General features: G+C 41.0%; 1 protein-coding gene across 1 annotated transcript in view; it reads right to left on the bottom strand.

The window, feature by feature from the left end:
- Positions 1–18,367, bottom strand: part of CEP192 (centrosomal protein 192) — a 73,214-nt gene extending 54,847 nt beyond the window's left edge. Inside the window, exons 1-11 of the mRNA XM_040264584.1 lie at positions 18,285–18,367; positions 17,842–18,012; positions 13,669–13,836; positions 12,461–12,586; positions 9,982–10,157; positions 7,999–8,048; positions 6,800–6,920; positions 5,214–5,362; positions 1,975–2,335; positions 1,414–1,557; positions 242–306 (exon numbers count right to left, since the gene is read on the bottom strand). Coding sequence (XP_040120518.1) covers positions 242–306; positions 1,414–1,557; positions 1,975–2,335; positions 5,214–5,362; positions 6,800–6,920; positions 7,999–8,048; positions 9,982–10,157; positions 12,461–12,586; positions 13,669–13,836; positions 17,842–17,951 — 1,470 coding nt within the window. The 5' untranslated portion in view covers positions 17,952–18,012; positions 18,285–18,367. The remainder of the gene's footprint in view (positions 1–241; positions 307–1,413; positions 1,558–1,974; positions 2,336–5,213; positions 5,363–6,799; positions 6,921–7,998; positions 8,049–9,981; positions 10,158–12,460; positions 12,587–13,668; positions 13,837–17,841; positions 18,013–18,284) is intronic.

Below are 18,367 nucleotides of genomic sequence, written 5' to 3' on the forward strand. Positions count from 1 at the left end.
TTAAGGCAGTTTTAAGTGAATTAATAACCATTATTTCAGTAGGCCATTTATTTTTCAATTAATAATTAAGTATATGAAGGAAAAGGCAGAAACTATCTAAAGATAAGGAATATCAAGATGTAATTCTATACTATGTATCTATGTATTCTCACTATGTATTCTCAGAAAGAAATGAACATTTTACCTACATTTAAATACAAGAAAAATTCTGAACTGTTGTTAATGTCAATAAAATACAAACCTGCATAAACTGATGCTCTTTATTAAATTCTTCTTCATCTTGTGCAATCAAATCCAATGCATCAGCTTAAAAAAGAAGTTTACATAATTATATTGTACTAGTGCCCAATTAAATACTAGCATATAAATAAAACTTAGCTAATCAGGAAAATGAAATAGTAAAGAAATAAAACAAAAAAATATGTGAAAGCTTCTATCAATGAACTGACGGCATATCTGCATTAAGCACCTAAGAGTACATGGTTCTGGAACTTTTCGTAATGAACCCCCTACTGCAACTGATTTCATCAGGTACTAACTTGCTCTAACTTACTAACAGGGCTTTACGATGTAAGCTTTTTATAAGATTCACATTAATTTCAGCCTTGCAAATCTGGCACACAAGAGTTATAGCAGCTGCCCATGATATGCATGGAATTTCATCTGGAACCATCAGACTAACAAGCCCCTCTATAAATTCATCATGGTGTAAACTATTCGTCCCAACACCCAGGACTGCCCCAGTTTTTGAAAGGCAAAATCCCACATCCAAGTAAACCCCACAGCCTGGGCAAACAGGGACAAGTGATCACCCAGTGTCTGTTCCTCAATGTTTCAACTGAGCAACTGTTTACCTTAGGAAACCAACGGGCACACAGCCCTCCATCTCTAGGCCAAGGCCACAAGGCTAGGTGAGTGAGCAGAGGGCCAGGTATAACACGATGGGGAAGGGCACAGACAGAATGGACAGCAAATGACCCTGCTTAAGGCATTAGAATTAACAAACCTGACTGAAGTTCCTAATGCTCTTATCCCGAGATCTCATTTATCTTTCTCGTCACTTTTCTCTCATTTCTACATTATGAACTTTTATTCTAAAATGGATTCGCTTTTCTAACTTCTCATTTATCAGAGTAGTTCTTTTGTTCAAGACGATTTACAAAGTGAGAAAGTACTACTAACTGCAACGCACAGATGCTAAAGTGACTTGCTGTCCTAGATTAGGGAAGGCTTGGCTCAGTCCCAGTGATGAGCAATGATGGACATGAGCCTCTGTTCCTAGAGAAACAAGTGAGGAGCTAAGCACATCCTCCAAAAGGGATTTGATGTGGCCGACCAGGATGACAGACTAACCTCAGAAGACCGCCAGAAACAATGAAAACGATTAAAAGCAGAGGCTATCAGAACACTTACAGCCAGATCGGAAGTCTTCGCTCAGTTCATTACTGAGTGACACATTGAAATCTTGTTCTTTATCAAAAGGTGTATAATAGGCGAGATCAGTGACCCATCTGCCCTCCTCATCCTGATAGACCACACTCTGTGGTGGGTCCGCTTCTAGAAAACAGAATTCCAAACACATCCAATGACACACAACAAACAAAATGATATGATATTTTTAAATGATCTCATTTAGCTGACTTATCTTAGTTATCAATGGTATTGAAATCTGCCCCAAATTAGGAAACCCATTTCCCCAAAAGGAAAGCCTCTCTCTGATGGTGAAATCACCAGCCTTAGTCCCAGTAAACTCCATCACAGAGGATGAGGGAAGAAGAAGAAGACAACAAACACTGACAAAGGCACTTTTCCACCAGATCGGTGAATAAGTACACCATATTTAAATCCACAGAACATGTATATACTTTAATACGAAAGATTACACAAGTTTTACTTGGAAATACAGTGCGTATAAGTATTTTATATATTTCTTATTTTTATTTAAAAAGAAAAAAGAAACAAAGGCCCACTCACGGTCCTTGGTCTTTCCAACCAACTCGTAACATTCACAGGTTTGCCTTTCACTGGTGGGTGACCACGGAGCATCAGTGGAATTAAATGCATTGTCACTAACAGGCTTCAAAGATGCTACATCCACATTTGTTTGAATGGACACTTGAGGCGTCTCAGTGTCTAAAAATCTATCCACAGGCAAAACAGTTTCTGAGTCTGACGCCAAATGCTTATTTTGATGAGGAGACCCTTCCTCCAGCTTTAGAGAATCCATCAAATCAAAATCATCTTTACTGGCATTTGTGTCATGAAAGTCAACGGGGTTAAGTTTTGCATTAGGAGTCCTAAGAGTCTTCACCAGAACTTCTGCTCTTCTGCTTTCCTTTAAAAAGTAAATAATAGACCAGAAATGTTTTGTTTTCCATAACTTCTTTCAAAAACAAAAGTTATGCAGATGACATAAAATATTTATTCTAGAAAGGAACGGACTACACAGTATTCTTCTAGACTGTATGTGAATCAATTGTAAAGAATTTACCAAAACAAATGGCAAATATACACCAACAGACTTGGATACCAAAAGTACGGCCAAGGTGCTCACTATAGTTCAGGATTTTAGAAGTGTAACTTTTGTAACTACCTTCCTACCCTATCTAAAAGGATAGGAAGGCCATCAGTGTGGCTAGACTCAAAGAATTAATATGACTAACAGACTTTGAAAACACAAATGAATCACATTTAATAGGAGTAAAACAGCAAATACTACAAATGACCATTAGGAGTCCAAGAACAACTGCATTAGACACAGCAGATTAAGCCGTGGCCTCGAAAACACACTCTCCAACAATCCTTCCCAAATGGCACTCCACACTCTTTCCTAGAATAACAGCTGCTGAAAGAGAATTGTGTGCCCACAACACTCTTCTCAGATATTCAGCCACTGCTAACTATCAAGTGCCAGCAAAGCCTTTAATAGGCTTCTCTGCTATGAGATGTATAATAAAAACAGCTTCACAGATAAGGCTTTCAGAGTCAGGATACCACACAGAGATAGTTCTTTATAAAAGATAAGATACTGACTTTGAAATAAGCAATTTAAATTCTAGTGATATCACTGATTGGTGATTTTCCAACAATTTTTTATACAAAAAATAAACAATCTCTACTTTATCTCAAAATAAACTCCAAATGACTTAAAGATTTAGATGTAAAAGCACTAGGAGAAAATACAGATGGACAGTTTTATATTCTTCAGTGAATAATAACTTCTTAGTGGAACACTTTTGTGGGTTAAACTCTATCTCTTTGAAAAGATGTGTCCAAGTCTTATTCCCAGGTGGTACCTGCAAACTGTGGCCTTATTCAGAAACAGGGTCTTTGCAGATACAACTAAGCTGAAGATCTTGAGACGAGAACATCCTGAATTTGGAGTGGGCCTTAAACCCCACAAGCAGTGTCCTTACAAGAGAGAGGAGGAGACCTCAGAGGAATCAGAAAGACAGGGACAGGCCATGTGAAGATGGAGCCGACAGTGGAGTGGTGTGGCCATGAACTAAGGACACCAGGCCCCCAGAGGTTTGTTTGAAGTTACAAAACTTTGGTAATCTGTTCTGGTAGCCCTAGGAAACTATCATAAACACCTGAAAAACTACCAAAAGCCTAAAATACTCAAGGATCAGCAAAGGGAGACCCAGTGAAGTCACAGGAGAAGTTGCCGTCTCCAAGGGGAGAAGCCACAGGGGCCCACCCTGCTCACACCTGGATCCAGACTCCCTACCTCCAGAACTGTAAGGAGACATGCATCTGTTGTTAAGTAAAAAAAAAAGAAGTGCACAATGATCAAAGTATCTCAACATAGGAAGTTTATAAAAACAAGTTAAAATATGAATATTTCAATGAGGAAAAAAAAAAGACAAAGGAGACAAAGAACTGACATTTAAAACTATTTTTCATATAGAGTACTAGCAAAGATGAAAAAGAACCAGAATGCAGGAAACCAGCTCTCTCCTCCACAAAGCACCTGAAAACAATGCTGAAGGAAGAATGCTCTTCAGGCTAACAAAGCAAAGCTACCACCTATGGGACTGTGACTGATGGTGGCATGCAGAGGAGGACAGGATAGCACAGGGAGGAAACCTGGAGCAAAGCCACTGGTTGGCAACCCATGCCAGGTCAGAGCTTCTAACAGAGCAGAGCAGCCCCTCATTGCAACTGAAAGTCACAAGTTAAAAAAAAAAAAAAAACAAAGGCGGGGGTCATTACAGCTGCTCTGACAGCTTGTACACCTAAACACAAAAATAGAGGTCTCTGTCTACACTTGGACACTATAACCCAGCAAAACTTGAGAGTAAGGAAATGTGAGACAGGAAAAAAATAAAAGCAATCCAAAGGTCTCTTAGGAGACAGGGTTTCAGAAGGAGGCAAAGAAAGCACATGAAATCCCACAGACCACCTCCTGTTAACAAAGGAGAAGGAGCAGGAATCTAACACGTTCATCAAGGTGGTCAAAGAGCACCACCAACAGGAGACAAGTGGAATGACAGGCCTTTCCGGAGGATGTAATCTGAGTGTACAGCACTGCCCTCTATGTTTCAACTGTTCACACCGGGTATGTTTAATCAGGAGAGGAAAGCAGTCACATATATCTAACATATGGATTACTTTACAAAACAATAGGCCTAAACTTCACAAAAAGTTTAATGACATGAAAGACATCCATGTCACGGCAACCAAATACAAGTGTGACCCCCGATCAAAGCCTGGATCCAAAACCAAAGAAATAAAAGGATATCTGTAGACAGTGGATAAATGTGAACATGGACTGTGTATTCATTTAAATCACAACATCAAAGTTACACTAGCAAATAAAAATTGTGATTATGTAGGAAAATGTCCTCATTCACAGGAAGTAAACATTGAAGTGCTAGGGTAAAATATCTGCAACTTTCTTTCAAATGACTCAGTAAAAAAACTACTTTTTGGAAGGACAAAGAAAACACAAAAATGGCAAAAATGTTCACAACTGGTTGACCTGGACAGTATACAGATGTTCAATGCATCACTCTTTTAATTTTTCTGCAGGTGAGGGAAAGGTAAGCAGCAGCAGGAAAGAACAGGAAGGGTATTTCTCATCAGTGTGTATCTGGGAAAATAAAGCCCAAGGAAAACCAACAGAAGTTTTATGTTAATAATTTTCTAATGAGTCCAGTAATAATTTTATAATGTCTAATTTCTAAAAAACCATAAAGATTGGAAAATACCTGACTAGGATCACTTGTAGGTAACTTAAAATAATTTTCTGGAGGTTCCTGTCCTTCTAGGTCTTCATACATCATTCCTGGAATCGCCAGTTGCTCAAAATAAGCCTCCAAATGATCATCATAAAACTCTTCATCATCAATATCATCATCTATCAGTAAAATGGAGGAAAAGTAATCAATAAGGTTAATAAATCATTTGCATCAACAGTCCATGATTCCGTCTAAACATTTGACATGAAAAAACCCATAGTTTTCATCTATAAATCACTAAAAGCATTCTAATATTTAACCAAACTAAATACTTAACCTTCACTGAGAAGACAACACAGAAGCAGCCACCACCAAACACTGGAAGTTAGGATAGGGCAAGTGTGGCCATGGGAAAAGCACCGTTTATTCAGAAAGCAGTGTGGCAAATGAGCAACTATCAACAAAGGACAGATGAGCCTGCCACAGGAGAAATAAAACTAAATCCCAGTGAATTAATGGTTAATGCTAATATGAAACCTCAAACAGTATCTGATCTTAAAAATGAACAACAAAAAAAAGATGTAACAAACCTGAGTACTAATATGATAAAAAATTTATCTTTCACTAAACCCAGAAAGTTACAGACAAATAAAACAACAGTGGCAGTGCTTCTCAATGTTCTACACACAGCCTGGCAAGGGCAGGATAAAACTAGAACTGTCAACCACCTGTAACAGTATTGTGAGCCTTTTCAAGAGGGTAATTTTCCTACTGCCTCTGAGAATCTAGCATACTAAAATAAGAACCTATATAAATTCAGGTCAACAATTCCTCATCCACAACTTCATAATCTAAAAATATTTTTAAAACTTTAGTAGCAAAACCCATTTTGATTTTACAGTTTCAATTTATCCCACTTAGCTCACCAGCCTGGCCTCCAAAGCCATGGATAATTTGGTCTCTGCCTACTTTCTGGGTTTATTCCCAAGTTCATCTTCCCATAGGTGCTATAAACCTGCCACACAAAAGCACTGGCTACTCTCCGAATGTTGTCTCTATGCCCCACCTTTGGGTCTCTGCTAAAGCCGTTCCTTCTTCTTAAATGTACATTTATTCCAGTGTCTGTTTTAAAGCCTATCAGAGGTCTCCTTTCTCAAAGAGGAAAAATGACCTCTTCTTTCATTGAAGCCTCACAGATACATTCCTCAGTCAGAATTAACTTGTCACCCTCCTATGACCCCCACACAGTTTGTATCATTGAAACACACTTCACACAGAGGGGAGCCATGCATCTCTTTGCCCACTTGGCAGGACTTTCAGAGCTCAGGGGCAAAATATTTCATTGAACCCCAATGTCTTAGCATGGTGCTTTAACTGTTTATACGGCAATGATACTCAACAGAGAGATGAGAGTAAGCCTATCAGGAGTGCTATAAAGAAAAAAAATTTTAACTCCCATCGCTTAACAGAAGCGGCCATTTGAGTGCTGGTGGATAAGCGGTAAAGAAGGCAGAGAAACAGAAAGCTGCATAATCACTACAGCAACGAGGCAGCAGAAACAAATGGAGCAACAAGCTCAGGATGAAGAAAAGACAAGCCAAGTTTCGTGATGCTACCAGAAGAATCTTCCAAGCTGGCAAGTGATATCAGTTTCTCGTTTTCTAGGAAACTAGTAAGGCTTAAGTCACTGTTTGGATTCCTCTCTTCAAAATGTTTTCCCGCATCAGGAACACCAATCTGTAAGAAATAAAACAAAGTGAGAAATAAAATTCAATCATTTTACAAAAATAATGTTAAAAAATTCTTTCAAAAATAAAATAAAAATTGCATTTCTTTTTTGTAAGATTTTCAAGTACTTTGTTTACATTTATAAACATGAGACTGCTGGACACAAACTGTTGATCTGCTCAGCATCTGTCCTCCAAGGAGTCGGTCTCTTTTGAGTTCAGGGGGGCATGCGGTGTGGTTCAGTCACACCTGTATATCTGTATACATACACGCACAGAGGCATGCACACAAAGAAGCAGATGTAAGGTCCAGAGGCTCACAGAATGAAGTTTTACCCCAATCCACCACCTGGTACAGTGATTTACAGAGGGGAGGGTGGGCCCAAATGAGCTCATTACAATTGTGATTTTTTGTTAGTTTTTTAACTCTACACTTAAAGAAAGATGACACTCTTCTTTTTGGTCATGAATGTTAAAAGTGTACACTCAGGTTGCCTACAAACAAATTCATCCTCCCTACCATTCAACAGATGATAGAGTGCCAGCTATGTGCTGGGGACTCAGAATGCAATAAACCAAACAAAGCAGAACCCTCACCCCATAGAGTCAGTACTCCGGATCCGGCATGGAGCCAGGCACAGCAGCAGTGCAGACAGCCCTGGAGACTCAGGGAGTCCCAGGCCAGCCCTATTCCCCACTTCCTGGTTACTATAGCAGTTCACAAGTAGAAGACTTCTACCTAATATTAACGGTACTCAGCACTCATACTTGTGAAACAGGAACTTTCACTCTCCTAACAATAGAAATTGGTAACAAGAAGGCAATGGCACCCCACTCTAGTACTCCTGCCTGGAAAATCCCATGGACGGAGGAGCCTGGAAGGCTGCAGTCCATGGGGTCGCTGAGTGTCGGACACGACTGAGCGACTTCACTTTCACTTTTCACTTCCACGCATTGGAGAAGGAAATGGCAACCCACTCCAGTGTTCTTGCCTGGAGAATCCCAGGGACAGGGTAGCCTGGTGGGCTGCCATCTATGGGATCGCACAGAGTCGGACACGACTGAAGTGACTTAGCATAAAAGATTACCTTATTCTCTTTACTCATCCAGGATTGTGAACAAAAATCAACAGGTGAGTCTGTTAAGAAAACAAAAACAAAAACTGACATACCAAGGTATTTTATCAACTAAATACCTAACAACTCTCAAAAATATTAATAGCAAATTAACAAACTAAACAATTTTTCCCTTTAAATAGAATAGAGCACTTTTAAATGACAGTATAGAAGCCGATCACTGGCAGTTAAATTAAAAAAAACAGTTAAAATAATAATAGTAGAAAAGCTTAAAAACTTATACACATACCAAAAACACCTGAATAGGAATCTGATCAAGTCTTTAAAGCTAATATCTGCTTTACAGAGGATGTAGGAAAGACAGAATCAAGGAGAATGACACCATGAATGAGCAAACAGTAGGACAGCTCCAGGAGGACAGGCCTAAAGACACCACAGCAAATGAAGCAAAACACAATGGACCCTTCCGCGGACCCCAATTCAAGCAAGTCAACCGAGATAATCAGTAAAATATGGACCAGGGTACCATATGCATCAATAATAGCACTGTGGTTACCCAGGAAAATGTTCATATTTTTAGAGAGGCAAACTAGTATACAAAGGAATAAAAGGATGTCTGGATTTCTTAAGTATCAGAGGAAAAGGTAATAAAAAACAGAAAAGATGAAGCAAGTGTGACAAAACTTTATACTATCAAAAACTGTGAGAGATACATGGGGAGGTTTTTTTTTTAAACTGATATAAAACTTTAACCCTTTTAAATATATAATTCAATGGTTTTTAATACATTTACAAAGTTGCATAACCGTTATCACTCTCTAACTGCACAATGTTTTCATCACATCAGAAAGAAATGCTGTGCCCACTAACAGTCACTCCTCCTTCTCCCTGTCCCCAAGGCAACCACTAATCTTCTCTGTCTAGTGGATCTGCCTATCTGTACCAACAGATAAATTGACTTGTAGCATATGGCCTTCTGAGTCTGTTCTCTTTCACTCAGATGCTTTCAAGGGTCTTCCTATTATAGCACATACCAGTACTTCACTCAGTTTTAAGGCTGAATAATACTTTTCTGAACGGACACACTACATCTTATTTATCCATACATTAGCTGATCCATACATTAGCTGATGGTTAATATACACAAGGTAACTAACTGTTAATATACACAAGGTAACTAACTGTTAATATAAACTGTTAATATACACAAGGTAACTGTCTCCACTTTTTAGCTACTGTGACTAGTCAAGTTATGGACACTCAGGTATATGAGTTTTTGTGTAGATACACACTGTCACTTCTCTTGGGTGTATGTCTAGGACTAGACTTGCTGGGTTGTGTGGTGATGCTATGTTTCACGTTTTGAGGAACCATCAAACTATCTGCCACAGCCACACCACTTTACTTCCTAATGAGCAATGTGGTTTCCACAAGAAAGGAGACTTCAGCGTAATCAAAAAGGACAATGAAGAGACTGATTAAGAGCTCTTCTCTTACAAAAGTATTACGACATTAATAAGTAAATGCCAAATCAAAGCATTTTTATAGTATCATAGTTTAAGATAAATACTGGTCCAAAGCCAGAAAAACAAGAAAGGAAATTAAAACTGTGTGATATCACTTATATGCGGAATCAAAAAAAATACAACCAACCAGTGAATGTAACAAAAAAGAAGCAGATTCACAGAAATAGAGAATAAACTAGTGGCTACCAGTAAGGAGAGAGAAGGGGGAGGGGCATTATAGGAGCAGGGGATTAAGAGGAACAAATTAGTAGGTCTAAAATAAGCTACAAAAACATACCGTACAACATGGGGAATATAGCCAAAACTTTATAATAATTATAAATGAAGTATAAGCTTTAAAAATCATGCATCACTATATTGTACACCTGTAACTTATGTAACTGTACAACTACATTTCAATTTAAAAAGACATTTTTAAAAAGGAAATTAAAACACACACATTAAGAAATAATTTCTCCCAGTGGCATACCTTGCTCTTGCCCCAGAGGGGAGGCTCTGTCAGAAGGACTCTGGCTCAGGAAGGGCTCTGCAGCTCTGGCCTGCTCCCCTTCTGCTCCTGCTCCATCACTGGGAAAAGCAGACTCTCTGAGGACAGCATCTGACAAACACTGACTTTCTGTCTGGTTCTTTTTCTTAGCAACAGAACTTTTAAATTAGGGAACAGAATAATAATGAAATATTAGCTACCTTGTGTATATCTATAAAATACCCATTAATCAGTTATTTCGCAAAAAGTAGACACAGTGGGAAAAAAACATTTCTGGACCCAGCCATGTCCGAGGGACTACACCATCATTTTGGTCCAGCAATGTACATCTACCAAAACCAAATACACCGTTACTCTGCCTCTCAAGTGATAAAGTGAGGTGCTCTTTTTCCCCTTCTTTCCCAGATCTGTCAATCTATCACATCTAGAGGAACGCTCAGCTTTTTAAAAAACAAGACAGATTTAAAGGATATTGGGATATTTGCCAAATAGCTACTTCTGTGAATTACAAATGCTTTTAAGTCATACTTCTGTCCCTGCCACTGTTCTTATCCCTGTCTTCCTTCTGCCTCTGTTGTTTCATATACGGATGAAAAGCTTCTTCCTTAAAGGCAATTTTTCACCCAAACTACTACAAAAGTTCCTGGTTCTCTCACCGATCCCCATGGCCATTTCACCAGCAAAAGGAGGGGGAGGAATGGAACTTCAGGAAGAAGTTGCTACTGTAACAAATTCATCAAGTGACAAACGGATACCCAGGGTCAGGCTTATATCAGGCCAGGATGAAAGAAAATAAAACAGTTTTTTCATCAATTCCAAGTTCTAACTCTCTGTCCTAGTTTCTCCACCTTTTTATTACAGCTGCAGTAGACAGCTGAATCAAAAAACAAACAACCTGATTAAAAAATGGACAGAAGACCTTAATAGACATTTTCCCAAAGACATACAGATGGCCAACAGGTACATGAAAGATGCTCAACACTGATCATCACTAGGGAAATGCAACTCAAAACCACAAAGTGGTATGGCCCTTACACCTGTCAGAATGGCTAGCCTCAAAAAAGACAACAAATAGCAAGTGAAGACAATGTGGAGAAAAGGGAACCCTCCTACACTGCTGTGGGACTGTAAACTGGTACAGCCACTGTAGAGAACAGCACGAAGAAATGACCAGTCCAAGTTCGACGCATGAAGCTGGGCACCCGAAGCCAGTGCTCCTGGACAACCCAGGGAGGGGAGGTAGGTGGGAGGGTGTTTAGGATGGGTGGGGAACACATGTATACACATGTTGATGTATGGCAGGAACCATGATATTGTAAAGTAATTATCCTTCAATTTAGATTAATTGATTTAAAAAAACTGAAAACAGAATTACTATATGATCCAGAAATTCCACTCTTGGGTATTTATGCAAAGAAAATAAAAACACTAGCTGGAAAAGATACATGCACCCCTATGTTCACTACAGCACTATTTACAATAGCCAAGATATGGAAGCAACCTAAGTGCCCATCGACAGATAAATGGACAAAGAAAATGTAGTTGTGTATAGTACTCGGCCATAAAAATGAAATCTTTTGATTCAAAGCAAATCTAGAATGAATACACAGAGTTAACAATTTTTATAAAGTATTTATGCATGTGTGCTAAGTCATTTCAGTCGTGCCCAACTCTCTGCGACCCTATGGACTGTAACCCACCAGGCTCCTTCCTCTGTCCATGGGGATTCTCCAGGCAAGAATACTGGAGTGGGTTGCCACGCCCTCCTCCAAGGGATCTTCCCAACCCAGGTATCGAACCCATGCCTCCTCCGGCTCCTGCACTGCAGGTGGATTCTTTGCCGCTGAGCCACAGGGAAAGGCCCATGTACATGTATATGTGCACAGAAAATTGTCCAGATTAAATAAAAAGATGCTAAGCTGCTAAGTCACTTCAGTCGTGTCCGACTCTGTGCGACCTCACAGACGGCAGCCCACCAGGCTCCCCCATCCCTGGGATTCTCCAGGCAAGAACACTGGAGTGGGTTGCCATTTCCTTCTCCAATGCATGGAAGTGAAAAGTGAAAGTGAAGTTGCTCAGTCGTGTCCGACCCTCAGCGACCCCATGGACTGTAGCCCACCAGGCTCCTCCATCCATGGGATTTTCCAGGCAAGAGTACTGGAGTGGGGTGCCATTGCCTTCTCCGAAATAAAAAAATAATCAACATCTATTTTTTAATTAGTAGGTTGACAGGTCTTTGCTGTCTTCCTTACAACTGCCTGTATTTTATGATTTTTTCCCAATGAGCATGTATTACTCTTAGAAAAAAATTTTGAAAGACTAAAAATGTTATTAATATCATATAAAGAAAATGGCTAAAGATTCTTAGAATTGATTAGACACACAATCAGTGTTCATCTTCCATCAGACTGAGTGAGACTCGCTCTTAACACAGTGAAAGCAAGATGAAGTAAGAACTCACTCATCATCCGAGAAGACAAGCCGTAACCTCTCTCTCGGCTCATCTTCACTCTGGCTACTGGGCGATGTCTCCGATGGAACTGAAAACTTCCCTTCCACTAAGTAAGATGTCTGGACATCAGAATACCTACACATAAAAATTTTGTTGCAATTTTTAATGATTAAACTATACATATTCAAAATTCACATGACACAGAACTGTGTGACTATAAAATCAATCGCCAGAGGTTAAAATAGATAGGGCCCACAGTGTTGAAAACCATCACCATACCTGTAAAGCACTGAAAACCTATGTAACAGCAGAACATATTTTCAACAAGAAACTCGTGGAAATCGTAAAGCTAAAAGTTTTTAGAGAGTTAATCCAACCCCTCCATTCTAAAGGTAAAGACGATGCTCCATACAAAATGTTTAGGTTGGGAAGAGGATGGGAAAGAGGTTAGAGTTCCTTTTTTTAATTAAAGATTTCTCTGTAGCACGCAAAAGCCTTAAAAAAAAAACATGTATGTATTTTAGTTGTACTGGGTCTTTGCAGCTACAGGGGCTTTTCTCTAGTTGCAGCGAGCAGGAGCTACTCTCTAGTTGTGGTGCACCAGCTTCTCACTGAGGTGGCTTCTCTTGCAGAGCACAGGCTCTAGGGCGTGCAGGCTTCAGCAACTGCAATGTGTGGGCTCAGTAGTTGCAGCTCTCAGACTCTAGAGCACAGGCTTGATAGTTGTGGTACACGGGCTTAGCTGCTTCGTGGCATGTCAGATCTTCCTAGATCAGGGATTGAACCCGTGTCTCCTGCATTGGCAGGCAGATTCTTTATCACTGAGCCACCAGGAAAACCCAGAAGTTAGGTTTTTAAGCACAGGCAAACTTCACACATTACACAAAATGGGTGAACTATACACATCACACTTGGGGATGCAGCTCAAATCACCAGCTGCCAGGGGGCTGAACTAATACAAAGCCAAAACACCATGAACAGGAAAACCACTGGTAGGTCAAACGGTCACCGGTGCTCAATTCCAAACCTACCCACCCACCACTGATAAGATGAAGGAATAGGAGAGGATTTTATCTTCTATGTTGACTTTACGTAAATGGTCATCTCCCTCAGATAAACCAAAAGCTCAAGCTTGGCTGATAAATTTCACAGAAGTATCAATATATCACAGGCTTTAAGGACCTGTAAAAAAAATCATCTGTTAAAACAATTCGTACCTGTTTTCCGAGCTGGATCTATTTCTAGCAAGTGTGGAAACAGCAACAGGCAGGCCAAGATTTGAAGAAAGAGTGACATTTTCCAAAATCCCACTATTACCAAGTAATGAATTGGTTAAAAAGCTTGGAAATGACTCCTCGGCTATACCTCGAAAATCTTCCATCTCACTGCAACAATAAAAGTATTCTTATATATCAAATATTACTACAAAATTTTTTCAAATCATTAAGAACAGAAGTCTCATAAATCTTAGAAAAATGATAAAATTCTTGTTTTTGGAACAGCACTAAGGGGATACTATAGCTGAGAATATAAACCTCAAACTATCTTCTTACAATTAACAAAACAATGAAATACAACAGCTTAATTACTCTTGAATTTTGAATTTACTAATAAAAAATCAAAGAAGACAATGACATCAATGGCACATACAGATGATTTCAGGACATTACTTAAAAGTATACCAGTAGAATACACATCCTAACATGGAATAGAGAAAATAGAACCAGCAAAATCCAGCCCCTGATTTCAGAGATTAAAGATGAGTAAACGGTTTAAAAAGTGAGTCTATCCAAAGAAAAATGTTCAAGTTTATAAAGTATATCTGGCACATGGACAAGACAGAAATGGTAAAAGTGGCACACAAAGGCTAGGTCTGGGGAACCCTGGCACACTCTGTACTGATGGAGAACCTCCACTGCACGCTGGCCACAGGCTCCATGGATCTCGAGCTCAGTACTCAGGAGATGTCACTTAATTTAAAAAATATTTCAGAGTGCTTCTTATGTAAGGGTTGTGTGGAATTCAGTCAAGAAAATAATTAAATCAGGAAAAACAAAATGAGAGGATACTGGCCTTATACTTTGAGGAATGCGAAGGACTTTCATAGGCAAAGTATGAAATAAGGGAGCTTTTAAAGAAGACAAACATAAGCAGTGGTGGGAGAGATTTAAGATTTATTGTATACCCACTACCTTAACTCACTTATCCTCAATTTACTAAAAAAACAAACTCAGAGACTAAACTAGCTAAATTTATCCAAGGTTGTGCAATTAGTAAGATTCATGCCCAGGACTAATTCCAAACTGTTCTAAGCACTAAGTGTATGGTGACCATAGGAGATGCTCCACTGTATTCAGGCAACAGGTAAGCAAAACCATGGAGCAGGTCCCATAAGACTTAAATGGTGTATTAGGAAGTCTGGCCTATTCCCATCAGCTGAAAGGAGAGGAAGAAAGAGGGCTTAGAGCCTGGAAGGATATTCTAAGCACTGCCACTACTGGTAAGATGGACAACAATGCAGGACTGTGCTAGGTTCAGTGATAAATCTCTCATCTGTGAGTTTAGGTATTACAGACTAATCCAATTACTCAACAAAGTAGGAAAAGTCTTAAGATCAGTAGAAACCTACTAAACTTACCTGAGCATAGATGATGTTATCCACACTCCTGGCAGAAGCCCACCCTTCCCACTTCAACACCAGTCCCTCCTCCTCAACACTGTCCCATCTCTTGGTGCAGTGGCCCCACCCAAAGCAGCCTTCCTCAACTTCAGCCCAGCTATCCCCTGGAGCCACCACAGCCTCTGTCCATGCTCCCTCTGCCTCTCAGACCTCCAGCGGGAGTCACTATTGTCCACCCGGCTCCAGTCCTCACTGGAGCCCACTCCCAGTTGGCTTTCATCCCAAGGCCTCACCAAACACTTGTCAACATCATCACTGACCTCTCTGTCGCCTACCCCATAATCCCACGGTCAAGTTTCAGTCCTCGTCTTGGACCTGACAGAATGAAATTCATGCTTCTTCCTCACAGAAATACTTTCTCACCTGGCTTCCAAAGCACCTCTGTCTGACCCCCACATTCACCAGGGGCTGCTTCTCCTCCTTGCCGGGGCCCTCCTCCTCTCCTGGACCTGCACACAGCAAGGCTCCAGGGCTGGCTCAAGGTTTCCCCATCTATCCAGCCTCACTACATGACTGTCCTCACTTTGGAAGTTTTATATCCCAGCCTGGGCCCCTCCCCTGAGCCTCAGATATTCAACTACCTACCTGACATTTTTACATGGATATCCAACAGGCACCTGACACCTCAACCTTGACTCCACTTCATGGCAACCCCCTCAAGAAAAACCACTCTTCAATCTTCCCCACAGAGAAAACGACAGCTCCGTTCTCCCATTGCTCAAACCAAATTCAGGGCCCATGTCCCCACCAGCCAGTACAGTCAGGCACGGCATGCCTGTTTCCTGGCACTGCTTACTCTTCTCTTTACAGTTCACCCACTTAATTACCCTCTCCCACACCAGAATGTGAGCGCCATGAGGGCAGAGACTGGGCCTGTGTCACAGTGAATTCCTATCTAAAGCAGTGCCCTACAAAGTAGACCCTCAATAAATCTGCTGAAGAAAGGAAGGTTTTCAAACTGAGTTAATACAAGCAAATTCATCACCACCTATCTTGTAAGCACCCACCACATCTCAGATCACACCCCAGTGTTTTTCTCTCTGACAGGTCTAATTCCTCTTCTTGATTCCTATAAAGACATTCAAACTCTCCACATTAGGATGCAGGAAGTGGAAAACCTGTCCCATCCTTCCTCTGCACTTTACCCACCCCCTCCCCCCGCCACAGCCAACCATCTCATCTGACAGCCTCCCCTTCCGTGTTAGGGACACCCAGGACCCTGACCTCAGCTACACAATGCAGCACACACGTTATACAGACGAATCTCAAACTCAAATGCCTTCAACAACACACTCTGTCAGACAAGAGGCCTCTAAGAACTGAGATCAACTAGAAACTAGACTCCACTTGAACCAATTTAAATGCAGTGAAAACACCACAGCCAATCAAAACACACTTGTGAACCTTATTTTTGAGAAAAACACAGGGCTTGTCTAAAACAAACCCAGAATCACTCTCCATATTTCTGACTCTGCTACGACCACTCTACCCAACAGAAAGGCCTCCTGACCAGTCTCAACACCCTACAATTAATCCTCGGCATGGCAGTCAAAGGGACCATCAAACATAAGCCAGGTACCATACCCTTCCTGAAAACTTCAATGAGCCACCTCATCTTCCATGTCCCAGCCTTCTGCACCTGTTCCTGTAACACCCAAGCACATCCCCGCCCTGGGGGCTTAGAATATTCCTCGAGATGTCTGCACAGCTAGCTCCTTCCCAATATTCACCACAATTCAAATGTCACTTTCTAAAAGAGGCGATCCCTTATCATTAAGTGAAACCTAGTCCCACAGTCCATCACAGTCCTTTTACTTTCTGCTAGACTGATGACTGCCTTTTTGTATTTGTCTGTCTTCTTACGCTAAAATGATTTCTAAGAGCAGAAGACTTGCCTATCCATCCATCACACTTTAAAATCCTGACCAAGTCATCCAGGTAGGCTCCTCAAATCTAGTCTTGTAGCTACTAAGTTACACATTTACAAACATATTTAACACATCAAAATATACATTAACTCTTTTAAGGGTGATCTCAGCTTAGAAGAAAACAAATCCAAGAAAATTAAGATATTAAGCAAAGATCATTCAGGCAACAATCACTATCAAACAGAAACTGTGAAAGACAACTTTGTTTGGCTGCATGAAGCAAAGCAACAGTAAATATGGTGGTTGTCCCCAGGAAGCTAACAATCCACTCCAACATGATACAGTGTTAAGTGTAGAAGAGCTTTGCTGCGGGTCCAAGAGTAATGCCATCCAGGGAAAGATTCCTCCAGATGTAATCTAATGCCCAGTCTCTCTTTTCCAGAACAGGATTACACTTATTCTAAGCCATCCTAAAGCTTTCCTAGAAGAGAAGATCTCCTAATTTCCATCTGTACTGCATTACCAAGCCCCGACTCACCTTAAACCAAATCAGTAGGATGCTGTCTTTCCTTTCACTACATTTGAACTAACCAGCCACCTCTGAGATTTTTCTGGATATTTCCCTAAAGCAATAACTTCAAAACTTCTTGCTCGAGTTTACTAATACTTAACTGCTTTCAAGCCTAGATACATAAAATATCATGGGCTGCAGCTGTGGACCAGAAATATACGAGAAAAAATATCACCTGTGGGGGAAAAAAGCAAAGTCAAACTTCCCCAAAGCTCTAAGATACTCTCTATCATTAGGTAGGCACTTTAGCATAGCAGTTTTCAGAACTTACCGTAAAGTTTGCCCTAAAAACTGAAGTCCAGAGAAAAAGTTGATCTTGGAGCAGGAAAAGCTCCAGTCGAGTGACCTCAGAATGCTAACAGCGAGTGAAAACACAGTCATGAAAACAGCTGTCCTCCAGGCGACTGCCTCGAAAGGGACCTCATGCTTCGGGGAACAAAGTCTGCCGTCGGGAGAAAACAAAAGTAGAGCTACCTCAAACACTGTCTTCTTTCCCGTTTTTCCGTGAAACGACTCGCACGAAGCCAAGAGCCACTGGGACACGCCGCACCCGCGGAACGGCAGCGCGTCACCCGCGCCTGGCCCGGCCGGTGAGCGGGGGCCGTCGTGTGGGGAAAAGGGGGCGGGACCAGGCCTGGAACAAGATAACCTCGTTCCGGAGGCCCCGCTCTTACGGCAACCCGAATCGCCCTCCCCGACCCAACTACCCCTCACCGAGCGCGCGACGCCAGCCGCTGCAGCCCAGCCGGCTGAAGGTCCGCTGAGGAAGGGGTCAGGCGTCCTTAGTGGGGCGGTGG

This window comes from Oryx dammah, unplaced genomic scaffold (genome assembly GCF_014754425.2).
Source record: "Oryx dammah isolate SB20612 unplaced genomic scaffold, SCBI_Odam_1.1 HiC_scaffold_22, whole genome shotgun sequence".
NCBI lineage: Eukaryota > Metazoa > Chordata > Mammalia > Artiodactyla > Bovidae > Oryx > Oryx dammah.